The sequence below is a fragment of the Gadus macrocephalus genome, chromosome 8 (assembly GCF_031168955.1).
Source record: "Gadus macrocephalus chromosome 8, ASM3116895v1".
NCBI lineage: Eukaryota > Metazoa > Chordata > Actinopteri > Gadiformes > Gadidae > Gadus > Gadus macrocephalus.
Window position 1 is genome coordinate 11,886,815 of NC_082389.1, and position 21,608 is coordinate 11,908,422.

Sequence of the window (21,608 nt, forward strand, 5' to 3'; positions counted from 1 at the left end):
CTTCTTTTTGTCATTGTAAGTGTTTACGATTCTCAAGTCTTGGTGCTTTCTCCTATACCACTGAGCTAAGGGTCCTAGCTAGCTCACAATAATGATGATAATACTAATGATGATGATAATAATGATGACCCACCTAGTTTTCTCAACGAGACTGTGCCTTGGCGGAATTTCTTCCATTTCCTAACTTTCTTACGAAATAAATGTAACTTCATAAACACTTGTGCTTTGTTTTTTAATCTTCATTCTTCTTTCATGTCTGGCTAGCTGTTTTAAAAAATGACATTTTAACCACACTTTCTAAACCGTATAAATAAATTTTAACCGCGTTTTCTAAAGATCACGTGATGACACTAGCTACAATGGTGACGTAACCGCTCTCTTGCTGAATCTCTCTCATAGCACTTCGATTAACTGAAAGAAACTAACATTCACATCTAAAAGCTCCATCACCAGTACCTCCAGCTCTCATGCTTCCCCGACAGCTCCACTCCTACTCCGACATCCACCACTGGGGCTCGGAAACTTGTAGCAATGAAAAGAGGGACGGAAAAAACAGGCCGTGTCCAAGAGTTAAGTAGAAACAGTAACAAAGAAGATTGTGTTAATACTCCACACACACACACACACACACACACACACACACACACACACACACACACACACACACACACACACACACACACACACACACACACACACACACACACACACACACACACACACACACACACACACACACAATAAACAAAATACCCATAGGGTGGAAGATAGCGTGGGTGTGCGTGTTTTAACCTTTGAATATAGGCCTTTATAATAACAGACACATGTGTGCAATCCAAATGTGAGCCATGAGCCAGTGAATGTGCTTCATCAATCGACAAGCTAAGGCGTTTCCTGCACTGCCTTGATAATAATTCAAATAAACATCTCCATTTTAGTTTGGCGTGTCACATAAGATGGCAAATGATTGAAAACCCAAAGAGAGGAAATAGGACTGCATGGCGTGTTTTAAATACAGTACAGGCAGGCAGGGGGATTATGTAATTCAGCTGATGAGGGATTTTTCCTATTGTGCAAAAGTGATTAATACTGTTCTGGTTTGCATTTAAACTGGCGCGTGGCTAATAAAGTCACGGGGTTCGGTTTGGAGAGGGAATGGGAAAGAGAGAGAGAGGGGGGGAGGGGGTCATAAATTAAGTCACAGTTGGAAGAGATGGGAGAGAATTCCATGATTCCATGTAAAACATCTGGAATTCAAACAGATCAAGTGTGTGTGTGTGTGTGTGTGTGTGTGTGTGTGTGTGTGTGTGTGTGTGTGTGTGTGTGTGTGTCTGGGGGTGTGGGTGTGTGTGTGTGTGTGTGTGTGTGTGTGTGTGTGTGTGTGTGTGTGTGTGTGTGTGTGTGTGTGTGTGTTGTTGTTGTTGAGGGAGGCATGGGGATTTCAGGAGAGATTGATTTGGAAATTCCATCTTGGGAAACAAAAATGGGCAAATTCTGCCGGTGCATCGGAACAACACAATGGGGGTTTTCTGGGTTCAGCTGGTGTTTTTGAGTGGACATCTTAGTATCTGCAGACGTTGCGCAAACCTGCTCCTCGCCTCCAACCAGTTGGGGTATTTGTTAGAGTCTGTTAACACGAGTCAAGCATTGCACGTCACTTTGTGATGTTTGTTTCGCTCCTCTGGTCGGTCTGAGAGAACGCAAGCAACAGAACCTCAGCGTCTTCTTCTCTTCCCCTTTCTTTCCTCCTGTGTGTGTGTGTGTGTGTGTGTGTGTGTGTGTGTGTGTGTGTGTGTGTGTGTGTGTGTGTGTGTGTGTGTGTGTGTGCGTGTGTGTGCGTGTGTGTGTGTGTGTGTGTGTGTGTGTGTGTGTGTGTGTGTGTGACAAGACATATTTCCTAGCCGTGTGTGAAATGAATCAGTCCCTTTTATCTCTCACTTTTCACCTAAATTCATGTATTCCAAGTACAGTACTGTCATACTTTCCTTTTTTGTTTAAATAAAGTTTCCTAATTACAAGCACCGCAAACCTACCCATCCATCCATAACATGTACATCCTTGATAGAAAATTCTTATTTGATCACTTCTACTCTCTCAGTCTGCTGACCAGTTGAAATGTCACGTGGAAACTGCATAACAGGACCGGCCATCTTCTGCTGCCTGTCCAATCAGCACAGAGGCCTCAGCCTGTAGGCAGCCCCACCGAAATGTACAGAAGTGGAAGAAAAAAGGCAATACCGTAAATCCTGTCGTGTGACGCAGACAAGCCTAGGCAAATGATGTGTTGGAACGTGATGAGGAGGATAAGGCGTGAGGTTTCTTGAGATTTAGAATGGATAATGAGATGAGATGTGGGGGTGGAGCTGAGGTCGTTAAGTTGCTCATAAGGGAGCTGGTATGTGAGGACGTTATGTAGGTTACACATGGTTCTCATTTGCAGCCGCATCCGGCAAAGAGCGCACTCACAAGGGTTTTGTTGTGCAGGGATAACTCACACACACACTTTGAATGTCATTGTATGGCTGCTTTCATTCTTATAATCGGTTTCACTCCTCTTCTCCATATGGTCTCATCCGCTCTGTCAAACGTTGCGAATGTTTGGACGGTATTCTTATGCATTCAGCTGGACTTAACTACCCAGAAAGCAGAAAGAAGGAAAACATCTGTTTGTGTTAGATACGGCGTTCTCCACTCAGGTGTTGGAAACATCTGCTTTTCACTTCCATCCATTCCCCCCCAACCACCGCTGTGCTGACCGTGCACACGGCCATCAGTATAAACTTGCATGGCTTTGATTGAGCCAGACACATTGTTTTTTTTAAACGGGGTGTGGCGGCTAAGGGTAGGTAGTTTGTTGGCAGTAGTAGGTGTTTGTTAAAGGGTACACATGACCTGGTAAACGTACCAGGAACAATTGCTATTTGAACCTACTGACCCCTCACCCTCATCATCATGCTCAGACTGCATCACGTGGAATGATTTCCCCAAAACCAAAGAGGAAAGGAGGCTAGTTTTACCAGATGCTGATTCAGGCCTGTATCCTAATTTAGCTTTGCTGAAAGCCCAGATACCCTCAGCCCGACCCAGGCACATCCGTTAGAAAACCCCCCTGCTCTGGACAGGATAGTGGTCACGTTTCATCTTCGCAGCATATTAAACCTTCTTCGACTGGTAAGAAAACAGAGAATGAGCCAATAAGACTGCTGTGCCCTGCAGATCTTCCTCCTCCACTGCCTTATTCCTTCTATTCTCTCTCTCTTAAGAGCTTTGATGCAGGCTAATGCTCTGGCTTACTTCAATAGCGCCACATCTGGACTTCATGAGAGGCCTGCATGTCACTGCACATAGGAGGGCGGGGCGACGAAGACTTTGAAAGGCTTCATTTTTTTGCTTGGAAAATTTGGTCGCATCGTAAGAAATGAAAACAGAACAAGACACTATTACACTCTGATCGCATAAATTCCAGTGAGTGGCGTTGTTTTATTTCCTCTTAAAATAATTAAAAAGGAGGCCAACAACGCTTAACACCAAGTTGTGTTAATGTGCACTTTTTGGACCACAGTTCAACCATATTAACTCAGAGACTCAGCTAAAACTACGTAAATGAGATGCAGATTTGAGGAAACCACGACAGTATTCTACCACCAACGATAGGCAGAAGTTCAAAGGGGCCACATCAGAGGTGGTCCTTACAGAAGAGCTGTGGTGGGCCTGTTCTCAAAAGTTACATTCAGGGAGAGTAACGTGGTTACCTTGAAGAGGGATAAGAAAAACACAATGATGGGGTTGGGGGCATGATATTGGAGCAGCGATAGACGAGAAGAATGCTTGCGGGCCAAGAGTCTCGGATCTTACTGAACTCCAAAAAAACAAGTCCGTTTTGACTGAGCCTTGCTTCTCTGGGCCGTCGACCCGAGTTCAAACCACGACATGTAGGCATGCTGCGGTTTTTCCAGCCGTTCTCAGAGTGGTTCCATCATGTGAACGACCATAATCATGTTTTGACTCATTCGCACAATTAGACGGACAAAGTAGGGGGGGGGGGGGGGGCTGTTTTACAACCGTAAAGGTATGAGGCAGAGCCATGTTTTTGGATAAGAGCTTTGCAACACTCAGGAGGGCATTCCGTGATGCCGGCTAGACCGAGCCATGCGGCCGTGTCTCTCTGGTCGGCCTCGGTAGCCTATTTCATGTCAAACTGTCCCGGGTTGAACTTTACCTGGTCCCAGTAAGGCTCGATTTATTCTTTAGCGCTTAATGTATCTTGTAGAGTGTGTACATTGTACAACACCCTTTCCTCGAGTAACTCACCATGTAGCATCATCACCATACAAAATCTGTGCAAATGGTTATGTACAATCTCGGGATTAGCTCAGGAGGTAGAGCAGTTGTCTTGAAACCCAAAGGTTGCTAGTACGCTCCCCAGCTCCTCCTAGCTGAGTGTTGATGTGTCCCTGAGCAAGACACTTAACCCTAACTGCTCTTGATGAGCTGGCTGTCGCCTTGCAAGCGTCTGCTAAATGCCCTAATTGTAATCTAGGTTGTAGGCCTACATAACCATACATTAAGGCGTTTTTATCTTTCGAGCAGGATTACGTTGTTCCTTACTCCCAATGTAGAGGATTTGCTCATCTCTTCGCTTGGAGAAACCCAGAAGTCAGAGTCAAGTCGTCAATTCACTTTTCCATGCGCCTGAATGCTGGGCAATGCATGCTTTGTTTGTGGCAGCAACAAACTGACCAATATGACCTTCTGACCAATGGGGAGCTAAATAGGAGTACGGTCGGCGTGTTCAAGCGGGGCCTTCAAGAGCTCAGCCGACCTCATCCCACGAACGGGTTCTCCAATCAGAGAGCTGCTCCCGAGGGTTGGCATCGCAGTACCCGGGCCGGGGATCCAGTGGACCTTACCGAGGCCAGCCCCGCTCACGCACGCACACACACACACACACACACACACACCAGAGAGCTGCATCAGGGCTGAAAAACTGCTGGACTCAGCGCTCACGGAGCTGTAATTACATAGAGGGAGTGCTGAGCGCTGCAGGATGACTGTCGAGGCGGAGAAGATGTGGCGCAACCGGAGGAAAGAGACAAGAGAGTAAATAGAACGAACAATTAAAAAAGAAATACAAATTAAGGGCACAAAATAAAAGTCTACAAGGATAAGGTGTTGGAAGGAGACGTTTTATATTGGAATCTCATCAAACATGTGCAGTGAAGTACAGGTTCAAACTGAAATTTTTCTACTCTTCTAAATTTGAAATTTAAATAAAAAATTAAATTGCCACTCGTGGTTGTGGGGGCTAAGAAATGTTCCACTCGATTCGAGTCTCCGACCACTAAGAACATTAACTTCTTAATACAATCCATCGTCCAAACAACTTAGTGTAGTTTCGATGTTGTGCATCGCTGACACCTTGTGGACAGTTCTCGTTAGTCTCATGAGAACCCTTGAGGGGCGCCTGTTTGGGCGCAGAGAACCCGGGGCGTTCATAAACAATTATTTGCAGACTTCGAAGGACATTTAGTGGGTTGGTTAACCCTTAACACCTACCCAAGTGCTTTCATTTACGTCAATGATTTACCATTCAATGTAAAAAAAAGTATGTTTAACTATCCATCTTAGAACCAAGAAGAGAGTCAATTGTAATATATATCAATGACCCGGATAAAACGTTATGAATGATCGAAGATTGATTTCGAGATCTTCTAATAAAATGTTGTTTTGACAAAACAATTCCAATCATTTCAAATTTCAGTTTATTTTTTTGTACATTCACCACTTACAGGCGTACTCAAAGCAAAAGACAAAAAAAGAGAAGAAAAACATTTTCAACGTAAATGATAAAATGATTCATAAAGCAACATTAAATCCACTGGTGAAAAAAAAAATTATAATGTATAACGGGGTCTCCTGTCCCGGTATTCATGGCGACTCAGCGAGGAGCGAGAGAATCAGGAGGGAGTGAAGTCAAAAAGGATGGAGGAAGAGAATAGATTAATATATTTAAAAAATAAAAAAAAGATTATTCGGGACATCGTAGCGCCTTGTGTCCTCCGGCCCCCCGGGTCACAAAGCAGGGACACTGGACTGCCTACTAGTTTATCAACCGATGGGGAGGCCTCCCTAGAGCAGCCTACACACACACACACACACACGCACACACACACACGCACACACGCACACACGCGCACACACACGCGCGCCAGAGGGTCGGGATCGGGTCCTTGGGGACCCAACATGCAGCAACACCACAGCCTCCTGGCTGCTTCTAAACACTGGCGGTGGCAAAGACATGGATGGATGGAGATTCGTGTTTGGGGGAACTACTGCACTTCTCGGCGGGCGGGGGGGATTGTTACCTGAAGTATGTAGCTTAGTCGTGGCTATACCTTCGAGACCAAAAGAAGACCCCAACAATGACAAAGAAAAAGACAGAGGCAAATTGACAAAATATATAAAAAGCCCAAGAGGAGCGTCACACACAGCACTCGGAGCGGAGGCTGTGGTCCGGCGATAAACACAGGGCTGGAAAACAAAGGGGCTGGGGAGGGGGGGGGGGGTACGGAGACTATCGGTTGGTCCTCATGTCGGGTCTCGGTCACGTGACCGAGACGTACATTTAGTGACAGACGGAAAACAAAGCGATGGGGTGGGTGGGTGGGTGCGGGTAAGGTTAGAGGAGGCGTTCTTTGAGACGGGTCCATCCCACGGTCGGCTCTTAGCGCCGCCGCTCCCGCGGGTTGCTACGGCTATGGGAGCGCCGGCCCCTGCCTGCATTGCCGCTGCCGCCACCTCCGCCGCCGCCACCTCCGCCGCCACCAGCGCTGCCGCCAGCCCCCGGCCTACGCGACGCCTCCCTGCGTTTGTTCCCGTCCCGCTCCCCTCTGTCCCTCCCGCGGTCCCGCTCCCTCTCTCTCTCCCCGTCTCGGTCCTTGTCTCCCTCGCCCCGCGGCGCCCGCTCGGCCGGCGGCCCGCTGCCCGCCTTCACCCGCTCCTTCCGCTGCTGCTCCTCCTCCTTCCGCTTCTTCTCCTCCTCCTCGTCCTGCTCCTTGCGGTTCCGCTCCCGCTCCTTGGCGCGCTCTGCGTTGGCCGCCTCCCGCAGGGCGAACTGGAGGGCACAACCACACGCCGCTTAGACACAGCCCGCCATCTTATAGACGGATCTCCTTCACCATCATCTTCATCATCATCATCAGATATCTACCTTTGTCTATAGGGTTATATCTATCTATCATAGCAACGTTCAACAATTGCGGAAGGTTCCCAGTTCAAAACCTGGTCAACCTCTTCATGATAATGATGATCATTATGATGATCATCATCATGGAGTGTCTCACCGTTTCCTCGGTGAGGGGAAGCCAGTATATACAGGGCGCTGCCTTGGTCTTCTGGAACAGGTCGTCAAGCAGCTTGGCAGGGGGGTCCTCTGCGGCTTTCTCTGCTGAGAAAACACTCTAGATTTAGCATGATCACCGCATGGGTTGGACATGTTTACACGCACGTTGCCTACGCTGGGTTATCAGAATGAGGTCGTACAACGGCGTCTGCAGTTACAGATAACGATTTTGTTAGTGGCCATGAAAAGTGTAACACAAGATTTGATTATTCAAAAGATTAGATTATGGCCTCTGACACCTCGAGGCACTTAAAAACGTACGGTTAACTCCAATCCACTTAACATAAAAAGAGCTCTCCTTTTAAAGTCCCCCCATGTTAAACGGGTCCGGGCCAGCGCTCACCTTTCTTGTCGTTCTTCCTCTCCTTGCTCTTCCCCCGCTCCTTGCGTTTCCGCTCCCTGGAGCGCGAGCGCCGCGGCCCGGCGGTCTTCTCCTCGCCGGCGGGGCCGAACTCCCGCACCTTGTCGCGGTCCCACTCGCGCTCCGTGCGCGCCTGCTCCCGCCGTGCCATCTCCCGCTCGCGCTCCGCCCACTGCTCGCGCTCCGGCAGCAGCGAGGGCGGGCACTGGCGGCCCGGCGCGGACGCCTGGTCCTCGGCGCCGGGCTTCACGCCCACCCCCAGGTTCTTGTGGAATTCCAGCTGAGGGAGGGAAAGGCCGGTGAGAAGGGGTACGGAGCGTCTGATGGCTTGACGGTTGCTAAGCAGCAGGGGCGAGGGGCCACTTGGCTCCAGACTGAGGGGACTCCACCAGACTACCCAGTGGGAGGCTGGTCTTACCTCGTCCTGCTGGCAGAACTCCACGCTGAGGACCTTGGGGTTGCTCTGAGGCCACTTGACCCCGTGCAGGGCTGTCCTGGTGGCCACCGCCTCGTCTGGGCTGGAGTACTGCACACACACACACACACAGAGACACACACAGCAGACAGCATGAGACGTGTTCACACTGGGAGGGGGTCTCTGCCTTTTTATGGTCCCACGTTCCCGCAGCGCAATGACCAGGCAGACGCTTCCACGCAGTCGTGAACGGTTATGGTTCTGGGTCAGGTTTTAGTGAGCGGACCAATCCCAGCCCTTGCTGCTGCGTCACCTCAACAGAAGGTTATGATTTTTGGGAGGCGCACGTCCGGCCCTAGTGGTGGAAGCAAGGAGAGTCTGAAGGATGTAAGGGGTCCGTAACCCCCTTGCGTTGCGGGAACGTGGAACCATAAAAAGCCCTTTGGACAGAGTAGTAGTTGTATATAATACATTGACATCAAACAATTTTCTTACAATTTAAGCAGTGCTAGGTTGTCATGTGTACCATATGTATGCGACGCGTGTGTGTGTGTGTAGACTCACGGTGACGTAGCAGTGAGACTTGATCTTGTCGATCCAGAAGCCTGTGTCCAGCAGGGTCCCTGTCCTGCCCAGCAGCTCCTTCAGCTGGCCCAGGGTGAAGGGCCTCACCTGGACACAACACAGCCACACTCGGGTCAGAGGTCAGCCATTATTGAGCTGGATTACACACCCAACAGGGAAGATGTAGTAGCACCAACGTGTTTTTCTAGTAAACACGGGTCACTGCAATGAGCTTTACATGTGACGCCCAACACACACACACACACACACACACACACTGGGAATTTAACCTGCGGCCAGGCTGCAGTCCGGAACGACGGGAGCGCCACACTCACCAAATTGGATACGTGCACGATGCTGGACACCTTGCTGCGCGGCGGTGAAGGCTGGCGGGCCGACCGCACGGGGTCGTCGATGGTGATGGTGACCCCTGACCTCTGCTGGCTGATGGAGCGGCGGACCGGGGCGTCGCCGCTGGGGGTCACTGGGGGGGGGGGGGGGGGGGGGTGAAACACTCAGCACTGATGTTTGGACTACAAATGGACTTTAGTGTAGTGCAAAGACCCATGAACTACCCACAAGTAGTTAGTTTTGCAAGAGAGCAAAAGGTACTATCAACTTAAAAACAGCTTAGTACGTGTCGACTATGTGGAATTACCCTGAGGTGCGCGAGTGGCTACTGATCACTTACCAGTGTTCATTTCCACATCAGGGCTGGTGTGAGTTGGCGACTGAGTCTCCATGATGCCAGAGATGGAGACGTCCGTCTTCTCCTCAGGGGTTTTCGTCCGGTCCTTGCCTCCCTTCTGGACCTCCTTCTCCTGGGTCTCCTCCCGTCGACTCCTCTTCGCCTCCTTCTGCCCGTTCTCCTGGCTCTCCAGCGGGACAACCTGTAGATGCAGAGGACATGGACCTCAGAAGTGACTCTGATTGCTAAAACGATAACAAAAAGCACCCCCATGATAACACAATATGATAATATCTTATATTTCAGATAAATCAATGTCATTTTTTTATTGCCTATATCGGCCTCGGCCCCTAAAATCCCGTACCGGCCGGGTTCCGCTCTGAAAGCCTGGATCTCGAACCTGAGTGACGGTGCGTCGGATCTGGAGGTCCTGGTCGGGCTGCTCCCTCTCCTCCTCCTCCATCTCCTCCTCGGCCCCGGAGAGGACAGCTTCCTCTGGGTGGAGGTCCACCACCGCATCCTGCCCAGCCCCGGGCTTCATGTCCGGGATCAGAGACTGGAAGGAAACCCAAGAGGAGAGAAAATCTAAAACACTGCCACTTCCCCCACCAAGTGGAAGGAATATTGATGAAGGCATACACATAAATATTGATTTTGGAGTAAGGAAAATAGATCACACGTCCATATCAGATAGCATCTAACTATTGGCATGTTGACTAAAGCGAAAGAAATAAAGACTCGCTGTCGAGTGATTTAGCAGCTGCTTTGATCCAAAGTGCCACTGTAATTCAACAGGAGCAGGTCGCGGTTTGGGCATCTTGCCTACGGTATTCCACAGGTCCTCTGTGGACATGGAGGTAGGGGTTAGAACCCACAACCTGTTGGCTGGGAGTCCTACGACCACCACACTACCCGGCCTCCCCTTACCCAGCGGTACAGCACTGGGCACCGGTAACGTGGCTGCTAGAGGGCAGCGCTGTGCCTCCACTCAGGCCTAGGACCAGGGACCTACCTTGAGGGACTCCGTGGTGATGCTGATGGAGGGCTTCTTGGCCGTGACCGCTGTGCTGGAGCCCCACCTCCTCTTGCGCGCGGCTCCAGAGTCCCCATCGCCGTCGGCTGACGTGGGCCCCGGGGACACCTTGCTGCCTGCTAGGTCAAAGAGGGGGGGGGGGGGAGTAAGCTTTAATAACATCATGGGAGGGCAACGCAAGCTTCAGAGGTGGAGCCATGTACCATGGACTCGCTAGTGTTGGAGTACAAAGAATGATTCAAAAATGTCATCTTTACACTGAAGCTCCTCAAACATCGCATCTTTAACATTTAACAAGATCATCCGCACTAAGTTACTTTATTATTTTCAGTGTTTCCCCCAGCACTGTATGGTTAAGGCTGCCTTAACACACACACACACACACACACACACACACACACACACACACACACACACACACACACACTTTATTATTATTATTTTTATATATATTATTTTTTTTAATTATTTTGCATTTACAAAGTACAAAACTCCCGTAGGGAAAGAAAACATACTTCCATCAGGTACAAAAAATAAAGATAAATAATGCATAGTTTATACTGTTCAAAACAATAGTCGTTCGACTTAAACCCTCGCCGAAGACCGCAGGGCCACGAGACAAACCATCTCCAACAATGAACCGGTATTTACACCACAAACCGTCGAACAGGTAGCAGGCCTCAGTAAAGTCAGTGATAGATGTGGCTGGTAGGTATTGCTGCCCCGAGGGGAGGATGTACTCACTGCTGAGGGAGATCCTCCGGGCAGAGAAGGCCTTGGGAGTCTGTAACAGAGAACAGACAGGAAGAGCCCCAGGGAACAGGGGGAGCGAGGTGAGTGGCACACCCCAGGAGGAACACATCACTACAGGCTGGCAAAGGACGAGTTGGAGGGGGGAGAGGTAGAACGAAAGGGGGGGGAATAAGGATATAAAAAAAGGACAGAGTGGTCGATAGAAACTGCAACACTTGATCCAACCAGAGTCTGTGGACAGTGTTAGGCGGTACACCATGGTTAAATGTGTACAAGTGATGAAGCAGACTGCCTGAGAGGACGCCTTGCGTCCCCATGGTAAGTCATAGGTATGTCTTTGCACAGGTATGCTTAGCCAGAGGGAAGAAATGTACGAGCCACGCCCCAGGTCGTAATTGCAGTTTCTATTGGACACACAACCCAACCAATGGCGGTACTGCAGTTTAAATGCCATAGAGCTACAAGATTACTAAGAGAAAGATTGTCAAATAATAAAAAAAACTGAAGCAGGGTTACTTTCAGAACTATCATCTGATTAAACCTAGTTTAATTTAAATTACGTTTTTGATTAAAACTGCAGTAGCCATATTAAAAAAATATATAAACATTTTCCCCCCAAAATGATGGTGTTAACACTCCCCTGCCCCGCATAAGCTACAGAGAAGTCTGACTGAAAACTTAGCATTCTCTACAATAAACAACCTAAGTCTGAAAAACATTGAGAAAATGTCTACTTATTCCCTGGTACCACTGACACCTGATCCTTACTGGGTTGGAAATGGCCCAATCACGACTGCATGTACTGCATTTAGGCAACAAGGGGTCCAATCATAGGTGGCTGAGATGTTTGGGTGGAAACCTGAGCGAGCTGGTTGGTTGGCCGGATGTGTTTAAGAGTTCCCGGGGGTGGCAGCCTGAGAACGCCTTTATAACAAGGCATCCATTTTAGCATTTGTCCTTTTTTCTTTATTTGCCCGTTGCGGCGGACTCATCCTTATCACCGCAACGTGGTGTCCGATTGGATGAACCGGAAGCAGCGTGATGAGGAATGCATGAATGTCCGTTAAACTCTTCCGCTCACCACGCCCCAAGGACTGTGGATATTCATACCGATTGTCCAGAAGTAGCAGAACAAGACCAGTCTCTTCATGATTCAGGGGTTCCATTCTGAAGATGAAGGGAACCCCCCCCCCCGGATAGTCCAGCCAGCGAACAACTGCTCCGACAGATGCGCTCCAAATGAATACGCTCCACTCTGGCCCACAGTCTTCTGTAACTTCAGTGTGGTACAGAAGTGTCTGACGTATTCTGGGTTGTCGCGAGGATTCCCAAACAGTCGTTTAACGTTGCGTCTTCAACCACCCCCTAGCGAGCGTGCTTAGGGGTGGCTCTGCGGGTCACCAACCAGGGGAGACAGATGAGCCGACTTGGCAACGTCCGCCTTCCCCGTCGGTCCAACCAGTGAATCTGGCCAGCCAGCTCCATGACACGAGGGCATTTTGCTGCCGGCTCTGTCCGTCTACAGCGCAGACCCGAGGGGGGCTATCTGTGTTCAACCCAGGGTTCTTGGGGGACAGTGGAACAGTGCAGCGTGGTAGTAGTAGTAGTAGTGGCAGAAGTAGTGTGCCGGTACCATTAGGGGCAATGGAAGAGGCATGAGCACCTTTATAACAAAGCAATCAAGTGGGTTTTAAACATCAGCCACAATGATAATATGCCCTTGCTGCCTCTGTCTAAGACAGCAAAGGTTTTGAAAAACACAGCCAAATCATCAATGTGTATGCTACATCTATGCATTCTACAGCTTGTTGAAAGGGGCTCATTTTTATCCAAATTATTATTTAAGAAAAAAGGCTCTACGGTTTCCAATTGCATTTATCACAACTCAGATGAATCGAATTCACTTCAAAACTAAAGACATATGGTCTGAAAGCTAAAGTGGCAAAAAAAGAAAAAAATAGCAACCGACTAAATCTGTGAAAGAAATAAAGTAAATGGATGATACGTTGGTTTGGTGGTGGTCTCCTCTGTGCCTTACCTCATCGTTGGTCTCTTGGACAAGCTCAGCCTCCGCCATGCTACTCTCCTTCAGGTCCCTGTAGGGTTCGCACAGTACACGACAGGAGGTTAAGTCACTACTCATTAGCATTCAAGAAGACCACTGAAATCCAGCTTTTACAGCGTTCGCGAATTAACAGCCTCAGTCATCTGTAATCGGTTATAACTCCAGACGTCTGTGATATAAAAACGCCCTCAGCGTTATTGAGGGGCGAGACAATCAATGCGCTTCATTTGCATACGCGACAGCGCATTTCACCGTGACGTTCGCTGTTTACAAATACTGTCATAGCTTTGGCGTCAAAACAAATGCTTTGCCCGTTCTCTTTCGTATCGAAGGAATATTGTAAAATAGCCAAGCGATATCATACGTCTTGCTTGCTTGAGTCAACCCCCACCAAAAAAAAAAAGGCACGGAATGCACGATGCATACTGTTACATGATGGCACGTTGGACATTGCCTCGTTCCCCAAGTGCGCAAGTTAATCACTCAGCCTACTCCCGTTCTAAAAGGTAAATCCTCTCCGGGGAACTTGGTTTATTTTGTCAGGCACTTAAAATAGAAGCAAGCGCTACGTTGCTGCTGAAAAAATAAGACTGCGACGAGGCACAACCGCTCCTCCTACCTTTCGCGCTCTCTCGCACACTAGACTACTCCGCTCTCAAAGCATTTCCCTCGACTGTCAGTAAAACCTGGTGCGTACCAAAAGACGCCGCCTAGCTTGCAATATCTTATTTAAGCTTTTCGATAAGACGATATTAAATAGGTTAGCTGTTAACCAAATCCTGTACCGCAGCCATATTGGTGCGATTGAAAATGATTTTTTTTAAAGGACCCGCATGTTCGTTCACACCGGCGTCAAGGCAGTCTTAAGCATTGCCTGAAAGGAATTCAATTCGTCTTCCCTGGCTCGGTTCCACGACTAACTGAGTGTGAGCTGCACTACAAACTACTAAACAGGGCCCGTGTTAAATGTCATATATATATATAGTAATAATAAGTTATCTGCTGTTGACTGCTTTTCAAAACTTAACGTTAATGCAGCGCAAGATTTAGTCTTATTTCATCAAATATATGAACCCCTAAATTGACTCAAGTAAATCCATCAAAAATCATCCAGTCAGAGTGTGTGTTTGTGTGTATATAAAAACACCTCTTGGATTAATGTGTGTTATGCCATACACATTATATAGGAAGCCAGAGACATAATTATGAGCATAATATAGACTACAGAGCGAACGCATGCAGCGTCTCAACCGTGTCTCTATAACTGCTAATGGCCACACACACACACACACACACACACACACACACACACACACACACACACACACACACACACACACACACACACACACACACACACACACACACACACACACACACACACACACACACACACACACACACACACACACACACACACACACACTTTGTATCCGGGGAAAAAGCCAGATGGCATGAACAGCACACTCATATCAAACCATGTTTGAACATTTTGAAACACAAGCAGGGCACTTTACACAGTATATTGTGTAAAATAGGAAGTATTCTATATTTGTAATGTGATGGAATGGACTTGAATGCAAGGTTTACTACAGCTGAAGAAAGCAGGGCTAGGACTCCATTAGCCACATAGTTTTTCTTTACAAGCAAATATTGAATGAAACGTGTGTATCGGTGTGTATTTGACTGAGTGAGTGCGTCTTGATTTTATTGCACACATCTTTGTTACAAAACAGGAAGAAATCAACAGAACCAGACCTTGGCTTGTCTTTCTGCTCTGATTTCTCTCCCTCCTTTGTCGCTGCTGGGGTCTTCTGGTCCTCGGCAGGTGGTCCAACCACAGCTTTCTGTTTCGTTCAAGAAGTCAGCCACAAAGTTAGGTCAGGAAAGTAAGATCCCTTGAAACTCTACGATTTAAAATTATAAATTTTAGAGTGTAATATTTGTGGGAAGTTTGTCGGTCGTTGCATTCAATTCATATAACATGATAATTTGCAAGTGAATATTTCAGGGAGAAAAAAATATAAATATATGGAGTTTATTTTTGATTGCAGTATAAATGTAGCAAAGTAGGCACGTATATTATGTGTCATGCAATTGTGTACTAGTCTTTATCTAGTTATAACAACAAAGTCTATTATTATAAAAACTGAATGCAGTATATTTGGAATGCATCATATTACAGAACCAAGAAGGCCCTTTTTTTTTGGCCAAACTCCATATTGGTATCCTGTGGTTCTGGTGAAGCGTCTGCACAGACAGTGAACACAGAGGAAACTGACCCCGATGTGCAGCTTGACACCAGACCCGCCCCCTTCTGCTTTGGTGAGGGAGGCTCTAGTCGTTTCATTGGCTTGAGGACCACCATCCGCCCTGCGCTTAGGAGACGCCTTGCGCTGGGCCTTCTTCTCCTGAGAGAGAGAGGAAGGAAGGAAGGAAGGAAGGAAGCAGTTAGGATGGATAGACAGTAGCTCTAGTCCTTTTCTGCTACATTATCTTTTTCTAGTATGGTATAATTTATATTCTTTATTTTTTTCCAATATATAGTAAATATAAAAAGTACATATACATACTGCTAATTAATAACCTTAAGCTCAAAAAGACAATGGTGAAAAGGCCACAACTCCAATATCAAAAATATAGATTTAACATTACTCCTGACTACCAGGGGGAGGGAAGGAAGCAACCATTCAAATATAACCCATGACTACCCCAACGCCAGACCTCAATGGAAGCAGTTCTCCCTGAATAGAACCGTGGTGACCCACCAGCGGCGGCCTGTGATGGACTCACCTGACTCTTTCCCCGCGATGACGAAGACGAGCTGGAGGACCCAGACGAGGACGACCCAGAGTCCGAAGAGGAGGAGTCGCTGGAGGAGGACCTCTTCCTCTGGCGTTTGGGTTTCTCCTTCTCCCCTTCTCCCTGCGGGGCTGCCACCTTCGGGACGGAGGGGGCCCTGTCTTGCTCTGCCTCTTTCTTGGGGGGCTCTTGGGCAACTGGGGGTCGGTCTGCAGACTCTGGCTTGGGCCCGTCCACTGGGGCCGCTGGCGGGAGGGCGGGCCCTTCTTTGTCGGCCCAGGGCCGCGCCTTGGTCGGGGAGGTGATGGGGGAGCCCTGGGCCGGCGGGGTGTCTGAGAAGGTGCGGGGCCGCTTTATGGCCACGGAGCCGGAGGACGCGGCCGGGGGCTGTGCCGGAGTGTCCCGCAGGAAGCGGAACTTCTTCACGGAGGACTGGGGCGACAGAGGGGTGGCTAGTTCTGAATGCTCCCCTGGGCCTGTTCCACCGGGCGCCTGGGACTCCATGGACTCGGGCTGGTCCACCTTGCTGGCTGCTCCCACGGAGATCTGCGGCGGAGTGGTCAGGAGGTTCAGACCAATGTCCCGGCCGCGCTTGGATGGAGGGAGGTGACTTTCCCTCTCCCTGTTGGCCATCTTAGCCTTGTCTCGCTGCTCCTGCGCCTCCTTCTCCCGTCTTTCATGTTCCAGGGTATTTTTTTTCTCCTCCCTCTCCTTCTCCTCTTGCTTCTTGTTCAGCGCACTCTCCTCCTCCTCCCTCTCTTTCTTTAGGACCCTCTCCTTCTCCTCTCTCTCCTTCTTTAGGACTCTGTCCCTCTCTTCCCTCTCCTCCCTCTCTTTCTTTTGCACTCTCTCCTTCTCCTCCCTCTCCTTCTCCTCCTTGAGAGCCCTCTCCTCCCTCTCTTTCTTAAGCGCCCTTTCCCTCTCCTCCCTCTCATTCTGTTCCTTGAGGGCCCTCTCCTCCCGCTCTTTCTTTAGCACTCTCTCCTTCTCCTCCCTCTCCCTCTCCTGCTTTAGGGCCCTCTCCTTCTCCTCACGCTCCTTCTCCAGGGCTCTCTCCCTCTCCCTCTGGAGGGTCTCGGCTCTCTCTCGCTCCACCCTCTCCTGCTCTTCTGCGCGTTTCCTCTCCAGCTCTGCCTTCTCCATCCTCTCTCGTTCGCGTGCTGCCTCTCTCTCTGCCCTCTCCTTCTCCTCCCGCTCCTGTGCTTTCTCTTTCTCCATCCGTTGCTGCTCCTGTGCCTTCTCTCTCTCCATCCGTTGCTGCTCCAGGGCCTTCTCTCTCTCAATCAGTTGCTGCTCCAGGGCCTTCTCTCTCTCCACCCGTTGCTGCTCCAGGGCCTTCTCTCTCTCCATCCGTTGCTGCTCCTGTGCCTTCTCTCTCTCCATCCGTTGCTGCTCTAGAGCATTCTGTCTCTCCATCCTCTCTGCTTCCTCCTTCTCTCGTAGCAGACGCTCCTGCTCCAGCGCTCGCTCCCTCTGTAGTCTCTCCTGCTCCAAGGCCCGTTCTCTCTCCAGCCTCTCCATCTCTTCCCTCTCCCGGGCCAGGGCCTGCTCTCTCTCTAACCGCTGTTGTTCCACAAATCTCTCCCTCTCGATCCTCTCCTTCTCTTCCCTCTCCCTAGCGAGCTCCTGAGCCCTTTCCCTCTCCTCTCTTTCCCTCTGCAAAGCCCTCTCTCTCTCCTCTCTTTCCCGCCGAGCGGCCCGCTCCAGCTCCAGCTTCTCCAGTTGAAGGGCCCTCTCTCGTTCCTCCCTCTCTTTGGCAAGTGCCAACTCTCTCTCCAGTCTCTCGCGCTCCAGAGCAAGATCCCTCTCCTGTCTCTCCCGCTCCAGGGCCAGCTCCCGCTCCCTCTGCAGGGCCCTCTCCTGCTCCTCCCGCTGCAAGGCCCTCTGTCGCTCTATCCTCTCCCGCTCCAACGCCTTCTCCCTCTCCTGCTCTTCCTCCACCATCCTCTGCCTCTCTCGTCTCTCCATCTCCAGGGCCTTCTCCCTCTCCAGCAGCACCTCCCTGTCTTCCGCCGCCGTGGCGCGGAGCACGCCCACTGGGCCCTGGCTGCCGAGGCCTCCGTGTACCCCCTGCATGCCGCCGGGGATCATGGGAAAGGAGACGCTGGCGATGGCGGCCGCAGTGTTGGCCGTGTGCGTGATGGCGGTGAAGGGTTGGGCTAATGCTGCGGCGGCACCGTTGTCCGTGGGCTCTCCGGCGGCACCATGCCACCCGGCGCCCGAGAAGGCCCCCTCGGACGCCATTTTGCGGGCCAGCAGGGTGAGGGGCCCGGGGGGCTTCCGCTCTCTGCTCTGGGGCTCCGGGCTGCTGCTGCGGCTGCTGGACGACCCGGAGCTGGAGCTGCTGGAGGCGCGCTGGCGGGCGGGGGCCTCGTCCGGGCTCGGGGGGCTTTGTTTGGGGGTGTCGGGCAGCGGGTAGGACAGCTCCGGGGGAGGGGAGGGCGGCGGCGTGGGCTGGCGGAGCTGCGGGGAGAGGAGGGAGGGGATGTGCTGAGGCGGCTGGCGGGACGCCTCCGAGCGCTCTCTGGCCGCCGACCTCCGTGCCGCCGTCCTCCTGGTGGGCTCCCCGGGGCCCCGCCTCCGCTCGCCCCACGCCTCTTCGTCCGCGTCGTCGTCGTCGCCGTCGTCACTGTCGTCGTCGTCGCTGTCGGCCGCGGCCTGCCCAGACGGGGGGGCGCGCTCCGCGGCGGCGCTGTGCGTGGACACGGCGCTGGGGACGGGGCCGGCGGGCTGACCAGACATGTTCGCCTCCTGGTGGGCGGGGCCGGCCAGCCCCTCGCCGTCCGCGGGGCCGAGGGGCTTGTGGTGTTCGACAGGCGCTGGCACTGCCTCCTGGTGAATACGGGAAAAGCAGCTGACTTTGAGTATGTTGTGACCCTCCGTGCCAGAGCATGCGTCTCCTATTCCTCCCGCTATAACCCCTCCCCACCACAAACATGCAAGAGAGCAGAAGAGCCTGCGGCGCCCCTGCATGCAGATTAGGAATGTCCCTTTTGAATGGAAAAAGTATTTGATTAAAAAGTTAAAAGGGGTCTAACCTGGGAGGGAGCAGGACACGGAGCGCTGTTGTTGACGCTTGTGTTTTCTTCGGGTTCTGTGAAGGAGAAAGCATTTCAATGACTCTTCCTGTGTGTGTGTGTGTGTGTGTGTGTGTGTGTGTGTGTGTGTGTGTGTGTGTGTGTGTGTGTGTGTGTGCGCGCCATTGATTGGTGGCAAGCTTTACCTTCGGGGTCCCCAGCTTCCCTGGCCTCCCTCTCAAGGCGCTGTCGGAGGAGCTCTTGCTGCTTGGCGAGGTACTGCTTGATGAAGCTGTTCTGGCTCATCTCCTCCCCGATCTACAACCGCAGCAGAGCATTGAAAAACTGTTGCAGGTGGCCCAGTAGTGTGCCAGCCACATAGGCCAGACCTCCTGCTATGCTCATACGTTATTTCCTCTCTCTTTCATGTCAGACCTGGACTCTCAGAATAAAAACCCATTCATTACAGGTCAAGCAAATGATCAGTGACTGATTGTTGACATAGACGCAGTTTATTTTTTCTTCATATGGCTTCATGGGCTTATGACATTATTGACAACGGAACCACATGTACCAACAGCTGTAGCAGCTGGTACGCTTTGTTACCCACCTGGGAGTTGGGCTGCAGTCCACTGTGAGGGGTGGAGGTGCGCTGGAGGTTCTCCAGCATGAGGGCCTGTTGTTGGAGAGAAGAAGGGAGACGATTTGATTCCCTTGTTATTTACTGCACAAACATTGAAAGAGTTTGTAAATACTCCATTATGTTAATTACACTGCCGTTCTAATTAATAGAAATGGATTTCCAATGGATTAGATATCGAAAAAAGTTCCATGAACAATTGGTGTGTTTGTACAACCGTGTGCACAGCATTTGTTTATTTCAAAGCATTGTTAAATGGGACTGAGCCATAAAGCAGAAAGAAAGCATGCTATGATTAAGGCCAAATGTTTTACATTGTAGAACAAATTAAGACGAAAGTAAATTAATTGACAAGATGATAGACCAAGCTTCTTCCGTTGGAACGCCTCGTTGATTAAACGGAACAATCCATACAGAAGACAGCACAGACAATATAAAAGCGCCCCTTCTCTTCTGAAATAGATGTCAATGGGTCAACAGAGAGACATACACGTTCAAACTATCTCAACACTTCCAGAAACATGGCTTCTGGCCAGGTTAGACAACACAGACATTCTTAACACCACAAGGAAGCAATAACTACAGTTCAATAATATGGCGGGACATAAGTAACACTCTCATTAGAAGAAGAAATTCAGGAATGAATGAGAAAAACGAAGGGACCGATCCAACGTGCAATTGCAATTAATGCAACTAAAATAATAAGGCGTCTGAATACTAAAAACAACTATTCTTAATATTACATTTACATTGCTGACATTCACCACGAACATATTGGGGAAAAAAATAATTGATAGTCAACTGAAGCTAGTTTAATTCATTCGTTTTAGTTCATTTTGTACTTTAGGCTATTTATATTGCATTTGCCAAACATGATTTAAAGTGGTGGGAAACAGACAGAAGTGTCATTTATAGTCTTCAACGTATTTATCCGATGTACATAGATATTGATAACTACATAAAAGGTTTATATTGTATAAATATTTAGACACTTTGAAGAAATACTACTAACAAGGACGTGCTTGTTGTGTTTATACAGCGTAACACCTCCGATAGACGTAAACAAAACCGCTCACACACGCGGAAGCTCGCAAACTTCAGCAACAGCGGGTGCGTATTTAGTTCAGTAACAAACATTCACATTGTTGCATCGACATTCGATTTGTTGCGATTGTTTAATTTCAGCTCTGCAAACTACAGCCGCTTTTCATCACCGACCAAGTTAAAGTATTTACTTAACCTCCCCCCCACCCGTTTTTTTTTTTTATGGAGCAACAACGCGCGGATTCGACTTCTCTAAACACACATCAGCGGCGGCGGCAAGTCAGCAACTACGGCCACCGCTCTACTAGCCGCTACACAGAGCGGTAGCCCCACAGAACACACAGTCCCATATTTAACTCGTGTAACCCTGGCTGCAGACGCAGGCAAGACGAAGCCATGTTGTGATGCATCACGGAGAGAAGGCGCGATTCAACCGTATCGCTCTTTAAATGATTTTTTGATTGTGTTTGCATTGATAAAAGCAACTGCTACCTCGGTAGCGTAGCAGTTGTCGGCCTTCTAGACAAGCATCAGCCCGTCGGTTCGTAAACGTTAGTTAGCGTGCAGCCGCGGCGATGGCGAAAACGCGCCGAACTCACCCCTTTGAGTCTTTTGACGAGTGCATTTTTCGGTCCACTTTTAGAGAGTCCTCGTTCCTCGAGAGCAGCTTTTAAGTCCGCCACCCGAAGAGAGTTTAGCGGTCTCCCGTCCAGCGTAACGTCTTCAAGGTCCGCCATTTTCCGATCCTCTAGTTCGTTCCCAGCTAGAGTAGTGAGCTACGCCTTCCTTCACCCGCGTCATAGCCGACGACTTCCCTTGAATAA

The 21,608-nt window shown here is 49.8% G+C and overlaps 1 protein-coding gene across 4 annotated transcripts; it reads right to left on the reverse strand.

Moving 5' to 3' along the window:
* Nucleotides 1-5,745: 5,745 nt before the first annotated feature.
* acin1a (apoptotic chromatin condensation inducer 1a) lies at nucleotides 5,746-21,558 on the reverse strand. 4 transcript variants are annotated; one of them, XM_060059004.1, is made up of 18 exons: nucleotides 21,384-21,558; nucleotides 19,711-19,776; nucleotides 19,307-19,418; nucleotides 19,122-19,177; nucleotides 16,075-18,915; nucleotides 15,564-15,692; nucleotides 15,040-15,128; nucleotides 13,255-13,312; nucleotides 11,208-11,247; nucleotides 10,443-10,582; nucleotides 9,795-9,986; nucleotides 9,434-9,632; nucleotides 9,078-9,226; nucleotides 8,743-8,850; nucleotides 8,182-8,289; nucleotides 7,746-8,043; nucleotides 7,344-7,447; nucleotides 5,746-7,114 (listed from the first exon to the last, which is right to left on the reverse strand). In XM_060059004.1, exons 1-18 carry the CDS (start codon nucleotides 21,519-21,521, stop codon nucleotides 6,725-6,727), a joined length of 5,217 nt encoding a protein of 1,738 aa, XP_059914987.1. In that variant the 5' UTR covers nucleotides 21,522-21,558; the 3' UTR covers nucleotides 5,746-6,724. The 4 variants fall into 4 exon arrangements, with proteins under 4 accessions (XP_059914987.1, XP_059914984.1, XP_059914986.1 ...); XM_060059001.1 differs by having other exon boundaries at nucleotides 10,443-10,579; nucleotides 21,384-21,556; XM_060059003.1 differs by having other exon boundaries at nucleotides 9,831-9,986; nucleotides 10,443-10,579; nucleotides 21,384-21,555.
* Nucleotides 21,559-21,608: the final 50 nt, after the last annotated feature.

Bases quoted from the DNA above. Each gene is read 5' to 3' on its own strand.
- acin1a (XM_060059004.1), bottom strand. From the start codon at position 21,521: ATGGCGGACCTTGAAGACGTTACGCTGGACGGGAGACCGCTAAACTCT. The intron at 15,129-15,563 runs GTCAGTTTCCTC...TGAACGAAACAG, and splicing joins GTGTCAAGCTGCACATCGGG to AAAGCTGTGGTTGGACCACC. The intron at 8,044-8,181 runs GTAAGACCAGCC...TCCCTCCCTCAG, and splicing joins AGTTCTGCCAGCAGGACGAG to CTGGAATTCCACAAGAACCT.